Source organism: Mastomys coucha, unplaced genomic scaffold (assembly GCF_008632895.1).
Source record: "Mastomys coucha isolate ucsf_1 unplaced genomic scaffold, UCSF_Mcou_1 pScaffold18, whole genome shotgun sequence".
Taxonomy (NCBI): Eukaryota; Metazoa; Chordata; class Mammalia; order Rodentia; family Muridae; genus Mastomys; species Mastomys coucha.
Genome location: NW_022196900.1, coordinates 67,700,882 through 67,712,020, shown reverse-complemented (window position 1 = coordinate 67,712,020; position 11,139 = coordinate 67,700,882). Strand labels below are relative to the sequence as shown.

At 47.9% G+C, this 11,139-nt stretch overlaps 1 protein-coding gene across 1 annotated transcript in view; it reads left to right on the top strand.

The window, feature by feature from the left end:
• Shisal2a (shisa like 2A) overlaps nt 1-10,010 on the top strand; it is a 13,633-nt gene extending 3,623 nt beyond the window's left edge. Inside the window, exons 2-3 of the mRNA XM_031376842.1 lie at nt 3,389-3,528; nt 9,735-10,010. Of these exons, the coding sequence (XP_031232702.1) occupies nt 3,389-3,528; nt 9,735-9,982 (388 nt within the window). The 3' untranslated portion in view covers nt 9,983-10,010. The remainder of the gene's footprint in view (nt 1-3,388; nt 3,529-9,734) is intronic.
• The last annotated feature ends 1,129 nt before the right edge of the window (nt 10,011-11,139 follow it).

Below are 11,139 nucleotides of genomic sequence, written 5' to 3'. Positions count from 1 at the left end.
AAGACAGTGTAAGGAGGGAGTGACTCAGTGTGCGGCGCAAGTGAGGGTATTCAATGCATCGAGTAGGTACTCAGTAGTGGTCAAGGGTCCCCTTTCCATCTGTGTGAGACACAAAGCGCAGAGCTTAGAAGAGGGCTCAGCCTTCTAGCACCATCACAGACCAGACTGAGAAAACATGGCTACAGGCTTCCACTCATACACAGCCTAAGACATCTCTGCATTTTATAGATGGAAAGACTTAAGGAGGGTTATATTATTACTGGGAGTACCCCAGAGAGAAGTGGCAGAGCTGAGATAGAAACTTAGGTGTGTCTGATCCCAAACCCAGGCTTGTCCTCTTCCACATCTGTCTGAACCCTTCCTGGCTCCTTACAGCTGATGTACTACTCAGCTCTCCCCTCAAAACATGAGGCTGATGTCTTCTCAGACTGTGCTAGCCCTTATGATGCAAAGATGAGTAACCCTCTGTGCCTCCCACCCCCAGCTGGTCGGCCTTCCTCTTCTATCACTCCCTTATCTACTCACTTCTTGTGACTCCTCCCGTTGCCTTGGAAACATCCCTGTGGAATGCTTTAGGGGCTTAAACGGGTTTTAATGGAGGGTTGAATAGGGAGATCTCTAAGGTCAGATCTTTTATCAGCATGACCCAAAAGCAGCTGAAAGGTTACAGTGTGTGGGGAAGTGACTTCCTGGGTTCTTTCATGTGGGGGTATGGGGGTATGGGGTTTCTTTTGGGGGTGGGTGTTGTGCATGCATGTATGCCTGTGTATCGAGTGCACACAGTTCCTGCAGAGCTGTCATGTGAGCGCTGGGGACAAAAATCTGGTCCTCGGGCAGAGCAGCCAGTGCTTTAATGACTCAGCCCACTTCCTGGGTTCTAACACAACATGGTTTCTAATTGCAAAGCATAGAGCTGAGGGTCCTCAGGGCACCTGGCTGATTAGTGTGCTCTGAACTCTGAAATAATTCCACATATGCATCTGACAGAGCCCCCATGCCTTCATTATAGAGACCTTGTTTTCTCCAAATTTCATTTGGTCCTATTTCATGAAATCTCATTCTTGCAAGCATATAGTCTCCGGGTGAGCACAGTATACTTAAAAAAGGAAAGTGTTTGAGGGGGAAAGCCATCTTTAAAAGCCATCCATCTCAGAACGAGAAGACACCCCATGGAGAAGTGGCGGGTGTAAGTGCACCATCTGGCCCAATTGCCAAAACCTCCTTCCATCTTCTTCCTGCCAGGAGATGAGCCAGAAGGCAGTGGCCTCAATGAAGGGCAGAGCTGGTGGTTAGGTACCAAGAACACTGCACCCTTGCGAGCCACCTGGTGAGACTGAAGGGCAGAGCTGGTACTGCAAACACCCTCTTTCTGCACTCATTCGGCCACCCAGTGAGATGGGAACCCTCACAAATGAAGATCAGAAAAGCGAGGTGATATTTCCTCTTCTGTTTGGCAGACTCAGGTCTCAAACTTTGAAAAGTGCCTACTCTAGAAGCTAGTGCTGCTTGAGGCTTTCTCGGAGACACAGTGGGTCTTTGTCTCTCAGAGCCAGCACAGCGAAATCTCCTAAGTGCAGGGAGGCCTCTGGCTTGGTGCACAGCAGGACTCTTGACGTCATGGAAAGGCAGCTGTCCTGTGCTAACCTCTCCTCAGGCAGAAACTATCCCCTCTGCAGGCAGTACCTCCCCAGCAGACAGCTCTGATCATTTTAAGTCCATCTGGTACTGAAATAAGCCTTTTCCTCTCAGAGCACTCTGTCTTTCCCGTGCTGTATCTTCAGTCCTCAGACAGACATGGTCTAGGGATGCTGCATTTCTGAGATAGCATTTGCTTCCTGACTCCCCTCCAGTGTGGGACACACCCCTCCAGTCTTCTTGACATTCCACAAAAGGTTCTCATTCTTAGAGGCCACTTTCCTATCTGGTGCACATAAATATCTCTCACAAAGAGTGACGTCCTCATCTGTATATGGGTCTACCAGCCGTAGGCCCATGAACAATAAGCGATCTCCAATGAGAAAACGTGTTTTTTTTTTTTAATGTGTGTGTCTGTGTGTATATAGACATATATACACAGGGGCATATGCATGTGCAAGCAGTCATGTGTGATTCTCCAAAACACCAACCACCTCCTTTGAGGCAAGGTCTCTCTCTCTCTTTAGCCTTGAGGTCACCAGTTCGGCTACACTAGCTGGTTAATGGGTCCCAAGGATCCTCTGTCTCCATCTCTGCAGTGCTTGGGTTACAAGTGTGCACCGTCATGTGAGCACTTCTTCTGGGTGTTGGACATGAGTCCTCATGCTTGCAAGTCAAGCAAGCCCTTCACCAGTGAGCTATCACCCTGGCCCAAGATAATTGTTCAAAGGATCGACAAGAACTAAAAAAAACACCACATACTCAATATGGAAGACATGGGAAAGGACGGAAGAAACAAAGGATTAAGAAAGGGGAGCTAGAGTGTGTAAGTTTGTGCTCTAAGATGAAGAGCTGATGGCAAATAGCCTTTCAGTGTTTGTTTGGTTTCTTAGACAGGGTCTCTCTATGCAGCCCTGGCTATTGTAGAACTCACTATGTAGACCAGGCTAGCCTTGAAATCACAGAGATTCACCTGTTTCTGCCTCCAGAGTGCTGGAATTAAAGGCATGTGCCATTACACCCGGCTGAGTGGTTTTTATGGAAAGTGATCCCAGGAAACACTGATAGAGGTGAGAAAATGAGACAGAGAAAACAGCAAGAACAAGTTATGCCACAAGCAAGTCACACTGAAGTAACCAGCGCTTAGCCTCTGCCGGTCAGCATACAATGTATATGTCAGAGCTATTCCACCAGAGCTAGATATATACATATCACTGTGGTTGTGGGCTTGTCAAGGAAGGGAGGTATTCATTTTCCTATACTTCTGCCCTGTTCAATGAGCAGTCTGAGTTTTGTTCTGGGTCTAAGAAAGTCCTCAGGCAAAGAGATGCTGGCAACTAAAAGCCCACACTGAATATTCCACAATGATCACACCCAAGGGGATGTGGCCAGGACATCTCCAGCCTACGTCACACCTAGAGGCAGCTTGAGAATAGTTTGCTATATTTGCCTCCAACCTATGTTTCTATACATTTAGAAAAGTTTGGGCTGAGCTTTGTGTCTAGAATTGCATTGCTATTTTCACTTTATGTTAACTTGTGAGAATGTATTTATATATGTGCATGTGTTTGTGTGTGTGCATGTAATTGTTGGTATGGGGGACATACACACACACACATAGAGACCAGAAGGTGACCCCCCACTGATATTCCTCAGTGGCTATACTAGGGGGGAGAGTGCTACCATCCACACTTGGGTAGCATGCTGCCCTCCCAGGCTCATCATTCACCCCACTGTGTTCTTCTGTCCCCAGCATCGGAGCACTCGTGGGCCTGTCCACGGCAGCAGTGGTCCTTCTGGCCTTCCTCATCACTGCCTGTGTGCTCTGCTACCTGTTCATCAGCTCAAAACCTCACACAAAACTGGACCCCGGCTTAAGCTTACAGACAACAGGTAAGAAAGAAGCTGTAAGGGGCAAGCTCAAACCTTTCTCTGTGGGAGACACAATTAGAACTGAGGTCTGGGATGGCCAGGTGTGGGAGAGCACCTTGTTTGTTTGTTTGTTTGTTTGTTTTTCAAAACAGGGTTTCTCTGTGTAACCCTGGCTGTCCTGAAACTCACAGAGATCCACCTGGGAGAGCATGCTTTCAATCCAGCTCTTGGGGGAGCAGAAGTAAGCAGACCTCTGTGAGACTGGGCTACATAGTGAGGTCCTGTCTCAAAGGAGAAAAGAGAAAGAGAAAAAAAAAACAAAGAAACAAAACAAAGAAAGAAAGAAGGAAGGAAAGAAAGAAGAAAAGGAGAGGAAGAAATGAGATCTAGAACATTCACCTTCTGAGTGTTCTGGAACATTCACACTTCTCAGGAAGTCTGTGAGCTAAACATTTCTGACCCTTCACATGGCCTTCAGGTGCCCTTCACGTGCCCTTCACGTGACCTTCGGGTGCTCAGCCCTTATCAGAATATCTAATGTCACCAGTACTCTTGCACAAAGATTATGCATGGATGGATTTTTCTAAGACTGTGTTTTCATCCTAGCCTTAGGGAGTGTAAACTGATTTTCACATTATCCCAAAACAAAACAGAGCTAATAAGACATACTTGCTGTTTCTCAAAAAAATCAACATTTGATCAGAAGCTGAAAACAGTATTTTATTTTTTATAATCTGTAGTACTCATCCCTTCATTTGCATGGGCCATTGAGGACCTCAGAGGGAACCAGAAACGAAGTGTTACCTTTTCCTAAGTCCCAGCGGAACGTTTTGTAACCTCTGACAAGGAACTGTTGCAGGTCCAAGTTAGTGTTGGCCAAAGAGTTCTCAGTACAGTTGGGTGAACAGCAGCCAGGGTGGGTGTTGTCTGCACCTCACAGGTGAGAGAATCAAGGTGGAGCGAGGGCTGGAGGGCTTGCTCACAGAGTCACAGCTGACAAGGGAAATGAGGCCCAGCTCCTCCCAGAGCCACACTCTTCTGCCCACTAAACCTGTGCAAGCGTGTAAGTGCAATGCTGCCCAATACCATATGTGTCGATGAGGCAAACAGAGGAGGGAAGGCAGGATGGGACAGACAATAGGGAAAGGTACTGCCAGGACTGAATGAGAAGCAGGGTCACTCTTGGGGGTACACTCTTAGGGAACAGGGCCAGGAAGGTAGGAGGGTTACTCAAGCAACAGAGGCAAAGGCAGTGAGCATCAGGCAGGTAGAAGGGTGGGTGGGTAATACCTCAGTCTCAGAGGGAACCTGAGGGGGCTGAGCACTGTCGCTGTCGTTTGTAAGAGATTCATTGCCTAACCTACAAAGGTAACAAGCAACAGCCCTTCTAGGATCCTGAAGATGCTTGAGAGTGGAGAGGTTCATCTGGAGTCAGGAATAGAAAGCAAAACTGAGCAGAGGAACAAGTTGACAACTTTGCCTAAATCAAATGCAAATGATATAAGACATCACATATGAAGTTAAAAAACAAGGAGAGGCTGCAAAGATTTTGTGTGTATGTGTTCATGTCTGTGCACCTGTGGGGTGTGTGTATGTGTGTGTGTGTTCTCGAATGCCTGAGCACGTGTGGAAGCCTCTATTCTCCCAGTCTACCCTATTCTCAGGTTGTATATTCTTTTTTGCTGTTATTGTTGTTGCTGAAACACTTTATTCAGAGGCTTAGGGAAAGAGTTAAGAAGTCCACGGTATCTGCTGTCCGGCATAGGACCAACCTTAAAGATCTCCCCGTCGCTAAGGGAGGTTTTATATATTCTTAACTTGCCTACTTGCTAAATTGTATTTGTAACCTCAAAATCAATACTTGAAGTACATATGAGGTTATTACAGATTATGTACAGTGACAAAAATCTGAGGGGCACATTCTCCCGGATAGTGCCAGTCAAAGCTGTACTCTGTAAGCATGCTTCCTTTGTGTCTCTCTAGAGCCATTTTGTTCCATGTTTGTGAGGTTCGGGGATAGTCTCCCTGTTGAAATGCCTCTGGATACAGTTGTGAAGTGCTGTCTAATGTCCCCAGGCATAAGAGGACTGTGCTATACATTGTGAAGAACATAGAGTGCTAAATGTCTAGACATGTGTTACAGGGCACTGGATATGATTCAATGTTAATAAACCACCTATTGCTATTGCAGAAGACCTGAATTAGATTTCCCAACACCTACATGGAAGTTCACAACTATCTATAACTTTAGTGTCAGGGGATTTGATACCTTCTTCTGGTCTCCTAGAATACTTGGCATGGACATGGTACATAGGCATATATGCAGGCAAAACACCCATAAACATAAAAATAAACATTTTTTTTGTTGTTTTTGTTTTTGGATTTTCGAGACAGGGTTTCTCTGTGTAGCCCTGGCTGTCCTGGAACTCACTCTGTAAACCAGGCTGGCCTCGAACTCAAGTTGCTGAAACACTTTATTCAGAGGCTTAGGGAAGTTCTGGGATTAAAGGTGTGTGTCACCACCACCCGGCCATATGTTTTTTAAAAAGAAATAAATCTTCAAATAAATAAGAAAGACACTGACAAAAGTTCAGAAATGAGTCAAATTAATAGTGGGAAAGGTGAAGGAAAATGGATAACATCACATACTGCTGGCAAGAATATAAATTGCTTAAGCTACTTTGTAGAGCAATTTGGCAATTCCTCCTTTACACTAAAAACATGTGTGCCCTGTGACTCAGCAGTTCTGTCTGATGATCCACCCTTGAGAAGCAGCAGGACAGCCTGTCACAGAGGAAACCAACTCAAAGCTTATCTGTACACGGAGCTAAAGTGACAGCTGGCATGCTAAAGTACCGTGCTGGCGTTCCAGGGACAACCCTCCCTGAGCGGACTGTCACGGAAGTCCATCTCTTTTCGTGGTAACTGGGCAGGGGCAGTTATGATACCTCCATTGTAAAAGATGAAGAAACTGAGGTGCAGAGTCACCTAGCGAGTGACTGACGGGCTCTATTTCAACCCCTGTAGCTGAGAAAGGGAAGCCCTTCTTCTGTGCCAGATACTCTTTGAAGACGCTCACGTACCAATCTACCTGACTGCCCCAGTGAGGTTAGCATCCCTCATGAATGGCTGGTGGTGGCTGAGTCTCGGAGATGCAGGATAAACTGCCTAAGGGGGTCTCAGCTTGTGAGTTGTGGTCCTGAGATTCCAAAGTTTCTGTCTCTGCCTCTCAAGTGCTGCTGCTCGCTTTCATGTCATCAAGCCTGGATGGTGGCTGCTCCAGGTCTCCCTGGGCCTCCCTGCCCCCATCCCAGCCTCTCTGGCTAAGAGTCACATAGCTCATCCTTGATCAGGTAGATGGATGCCACCTTCCTGCTTCTCGGTGCCATCATCTAAGTTATTTAGTCACTGAAGTGTGGAATAGCACACACTCTTGCTTTTTGTTTCTTCATTTTTTTTTAATTTTCTTTATTTACATGTAAATTTCTCCATTCCCAGTTTCCCCTCCAAAAAAACAAAGAAACAAACAAAAACAACCAAAACAAACCCCTGTTGCCTCCCACTTCCCCATGCCTGCCACCCCGCCCTCTCTGTTTCTTCATTTTTAAAGATGGAAAGTGTGTCGGCTGGCCTTGTACTGGACGACTGCTTCCACTTCTCTGCCTGCTATAGCTCTTGTCTCCCAGTCTTTGTGTGTCGCCCTTTCCTTACCCCCTGGACCCTGCAGCAGTTGGGCTAGAAGCAGCTGAGATGATGTGTGAGCCTACTGTTTTGTATTTACCAGATATTTTCCCCTTTATGGACTCCTGCTTCCATTTGCTTTGCTATCTTGCTCTTCAGGAAGACAGGACAGATCATGACTCCCATTTTACAGGAGGAAAAAGAACAAGAATCAGCAGGGGATGTGAGGAAGTCCTCACAGATAGTGTGAGCTTGTGTGTGTTTGGGATGCCAACCTGATCTCCCAGGCTTTAGAGTAGAATCACTGCACTGTGAGGGAGTGTGTGTGTCTGTGTCTGTCTGTCTGTCCTTATCTCTATGAATGGTGAAGGAGTGGTGTGACAAGTGACCATGAGAACCCCCTTTGGACACAGTTGCCTTCCCGGGCCCAGGATTCTGCCCACCTCACTCCCCCACCTCAGCCACCCACACCTACCCCGCCATCCCATCCATTTCCCAGACCTGACAGGCAATAGAGATAGAATATTTTCCTCTTCCCTCCCCTCCCTTCCTTCTTTCCATTCCTCGCTGTGCTGGGGATCTAATGCAAGGCCTCACACGGGCAAAGCCACACTGTCCTTCAGAGACCACCTCCCATACAGCCCCCAGGAGCTTCATTAGCGGAGTTCTTTGTGAGAGACCAACTAGATCCGAAGGGTGGCTGAGTCCTGCTGTCGAGTTCTGCCTGTGTTCTGAGTGGTGTGGAGACGTCAAGCACTTAAGTAGCTCCACTTCTCTGGCAGGTGACTGTTATCTGCTCTGAGACCACACTAGTGAAGTGAGGACGGAAATGAAGCCCCAACCCATGCCTGTTTAATGAGACCAGAGAAATCAAAATTAAAGGAGCTTTCATTTTCCTCTGGAAGGAGGTTGTTAATTACCCATTCCTCCTGTCCAGAACCCCAGGGATCCGGAAAATCAGTTCCCATGCTCTTGGCATGTAGGAGGGACACTGAGACCTAGAGAGAAGCAGTCGTGCACACAAGTCTCCAGGCTAGCTTATGGTCTGGTCGGGCCTTTGTTTCAGGCCACAGATATTTCTCTACAACAGCTGCCCACACCTCGTGGTGATTTCTATCACCACCCACTCCTACGACACCCCTACCCCTGTTGGAGAGCTCAGTCACCCTAGATCCCGATGCTTCTTTATTAAGCACACTTGTAGTGACACCTGTGAATCACAGTGTTAGTCACAGGTGTCACTGATGAGCTAGTTTGACTCATCACCAACCAGGAAAGAACCTGCTCTCAGCTGGTAACCCGAGGCTCATCCCAAGTTCAGACAGAGGACTCCGGGGAGCAGGGTGTGATGACAGAGGTCTTTAGAGACAGTTGGACAGGTGTTCTGGATTTAATATTGGTTTTCTGTTCTTGTGGCACTCATGGTTCCTCTGGTTTCACTTCCTTTTATTTATTTATTTATTTATTTATTTATTTATTTTTAGTTTTTCCAAGACAGGATTTCTCTGTATAGTCCTGGCTGTCCTGGAACTCACTCTGTAAACCAGGCTGGCCTTGAACTCAGAAATCTGCCTGCCTCTGCCTCCCAAGTGCTGGGATTATAGGCATGCCCCACCACACACACACTTTTATTGGTGCTAGGGATTGAACCTACAGCTCTACATATGCTAAATGTATGCTCTACCACTGAGCTACACCCTCAGCCCTAAGTAACTCTCATCTTAATTATCTATTATTATTTCTTTGTCTGTGTATGATATGTGTGATAGCAGATGTGCACATTTGTGGGACACAGGCACATGTGGAGGACAGAGGAGGACACCATGCATTCCACCCTATCACTTTCTGCCTGTTTTCTTGAGACAGAGTGACAGGCTGTCCTGGAACTCACTCTGTAGACCAGGCTGGCCTCGAACTCAGAAATCCACCTGCCACTGCCTCCCAAATGCTAGGATTAAAGGCGTGCACCACCACTGCCCAGCTTGCCTACATGTTTACCTCATGCATGTTTGGTGCTACAGAGGTCAGAAGAAGGCATTGAATCCCCTGGAACTGGAGTTACAAACAGTTATGAACCACCATAGGGATGCTGGGAATCAAACCCAGGGCCTCTACAAGAGCATCAAGTGTTCTTAGCTGCTGAGCCATCTCTCCAGCATCTCCAGCTCCCAGACTCTGTTCTTAAAGCAGAAAACAGCAGAAGTTTTACAAACAGGCATGGTTCTTCTGCATGTTTGCTGCGTAACCTGCCTATGTCTCCATCTAGAAATGGACTTGTAGTTTTTTAATGGCTTTTTAATCCTCATAGAGATGTGGTGAATGAAGGTCAGCTCTTTCTCTCCTAGCAATCAACATACCCTGCTCAAGAGAAACATGGGCAGTTCCCACTGTGTGATACAGTATATTGTTAACAAGTATTTGTTGTATGAAGACCAGGAACACAGTGAGGTGCTCAGGGTAATCAACAGAGAAGTTGGCCATGGGTGTGATGCTGGTGGGGGAGAATAGGCTGTAGGAGGAAGCTACCTCAGATTGCTGTTTTTCAGGCTCTAAGGAAATGTCACCTGACCACCAAGGTTTGAACACAACAATCCCAATGGAGGTGCCAGGGATACCTTCTCCCAGACAGAGTTCATCCTCGAACACACGGCTGGAAAGCAACGAGAGGCAGACCGTAGGCCCCGGATATGTCCTCCAGAACCAGTTCATGGCCACAGTGACTGCTAGCAACATACCAGGCAGCCCTGACGAGGCCTCTGTCCCCAACCCTGACCCATATGGACCAGTTCCATAAACATCCAATAAATGCCTTTGCATCACTCCTTCTGGACTCTCTGTTTTGGTAAAAAAGGTGGGGGTGAGAACAGCCAAAGAGACTTTGAAGCCCAGTGGGATACATGAGGGCTTTTTCTAACAAAAGCACCAAGGTCTTGTTATGGACCCAGCTGTCTTGCTCGGCCTGACCAACTTAGAACCAACAGAAGTTGGACGTGAGTCACTCGAGGAGCAGGGTTACTAGCAACAACACTCAATCCAGAAACCTAGGTTAGTGGAGTCTCAGAGAAGCTACTCTCCTAAGAAGACCTGACTTGTTTTTATGTGGTTTCTCTGTCCCAGAGTAGTGTCTGTAAAAGTCCCTGGGATAGGGGTCTGTTCTCAGAGGGGTAGATTTACTTGTCCACCCCTCCACCATCCTGGAATGACCCCGATAAGGTTCATGGTGAGAGGGAGCACAGCACAGGGCCCAGCACAGTGAGAGGAGCACAGCACAGGGCGCACCACAGTGAGAGGAGCACACCACAGTGAGAGGAGCACACCACAGGGCTCACCACAGTGAGAGGAGCACAGGGCCCAGCACAGTGAGAGGAGCACAGCACAGGGCCCGGCATAGTGAGAGGAGCACAGCACAGGGCGTACCACAGTGAGAGGAGCACAGCACAGGGCCCAGCACAGTGAGAGGAGCACAGCACAGGGCCCAGCACAGTGAGAGGAGCACAGCACAGGGCGCACCACAGTGAGAGGAGCACAGCACAGGGCCCAGCACAGTGAGAGGAGCACAGCACAGGGTGCACCACAGTGAGAGGAGCACAGGGCCCAGCACAGTGAGAGGAGCACAAGGCCCAGCACAGTGAGAGGAGCACAGCACAGGGCGCACCACAGTGAGAGGAGCACAGCACAGGGCGCACCACAGTGAGAGGAGCACAGCACAGAGCGCAGCACAGTGAGAGGAGCACAGCACAGGGTTCACCATCAGAGTTTCATAGGGGATAAAGAATGAGTGAGTAGCCAGTCCATGGTGGTGCACACCTTTAATTTTGGTACTCGGGAGGCAGAGGCAGGCAGATCTCTGAGTTCGAGGCCAGCCTGGTCTACAGATCAAGTTCTAGGACAGCCTGGGCTACACAGAGAAACCCTGTCTGGGAAGAAAATTAAAAGCCAGGCTTAGTGGCA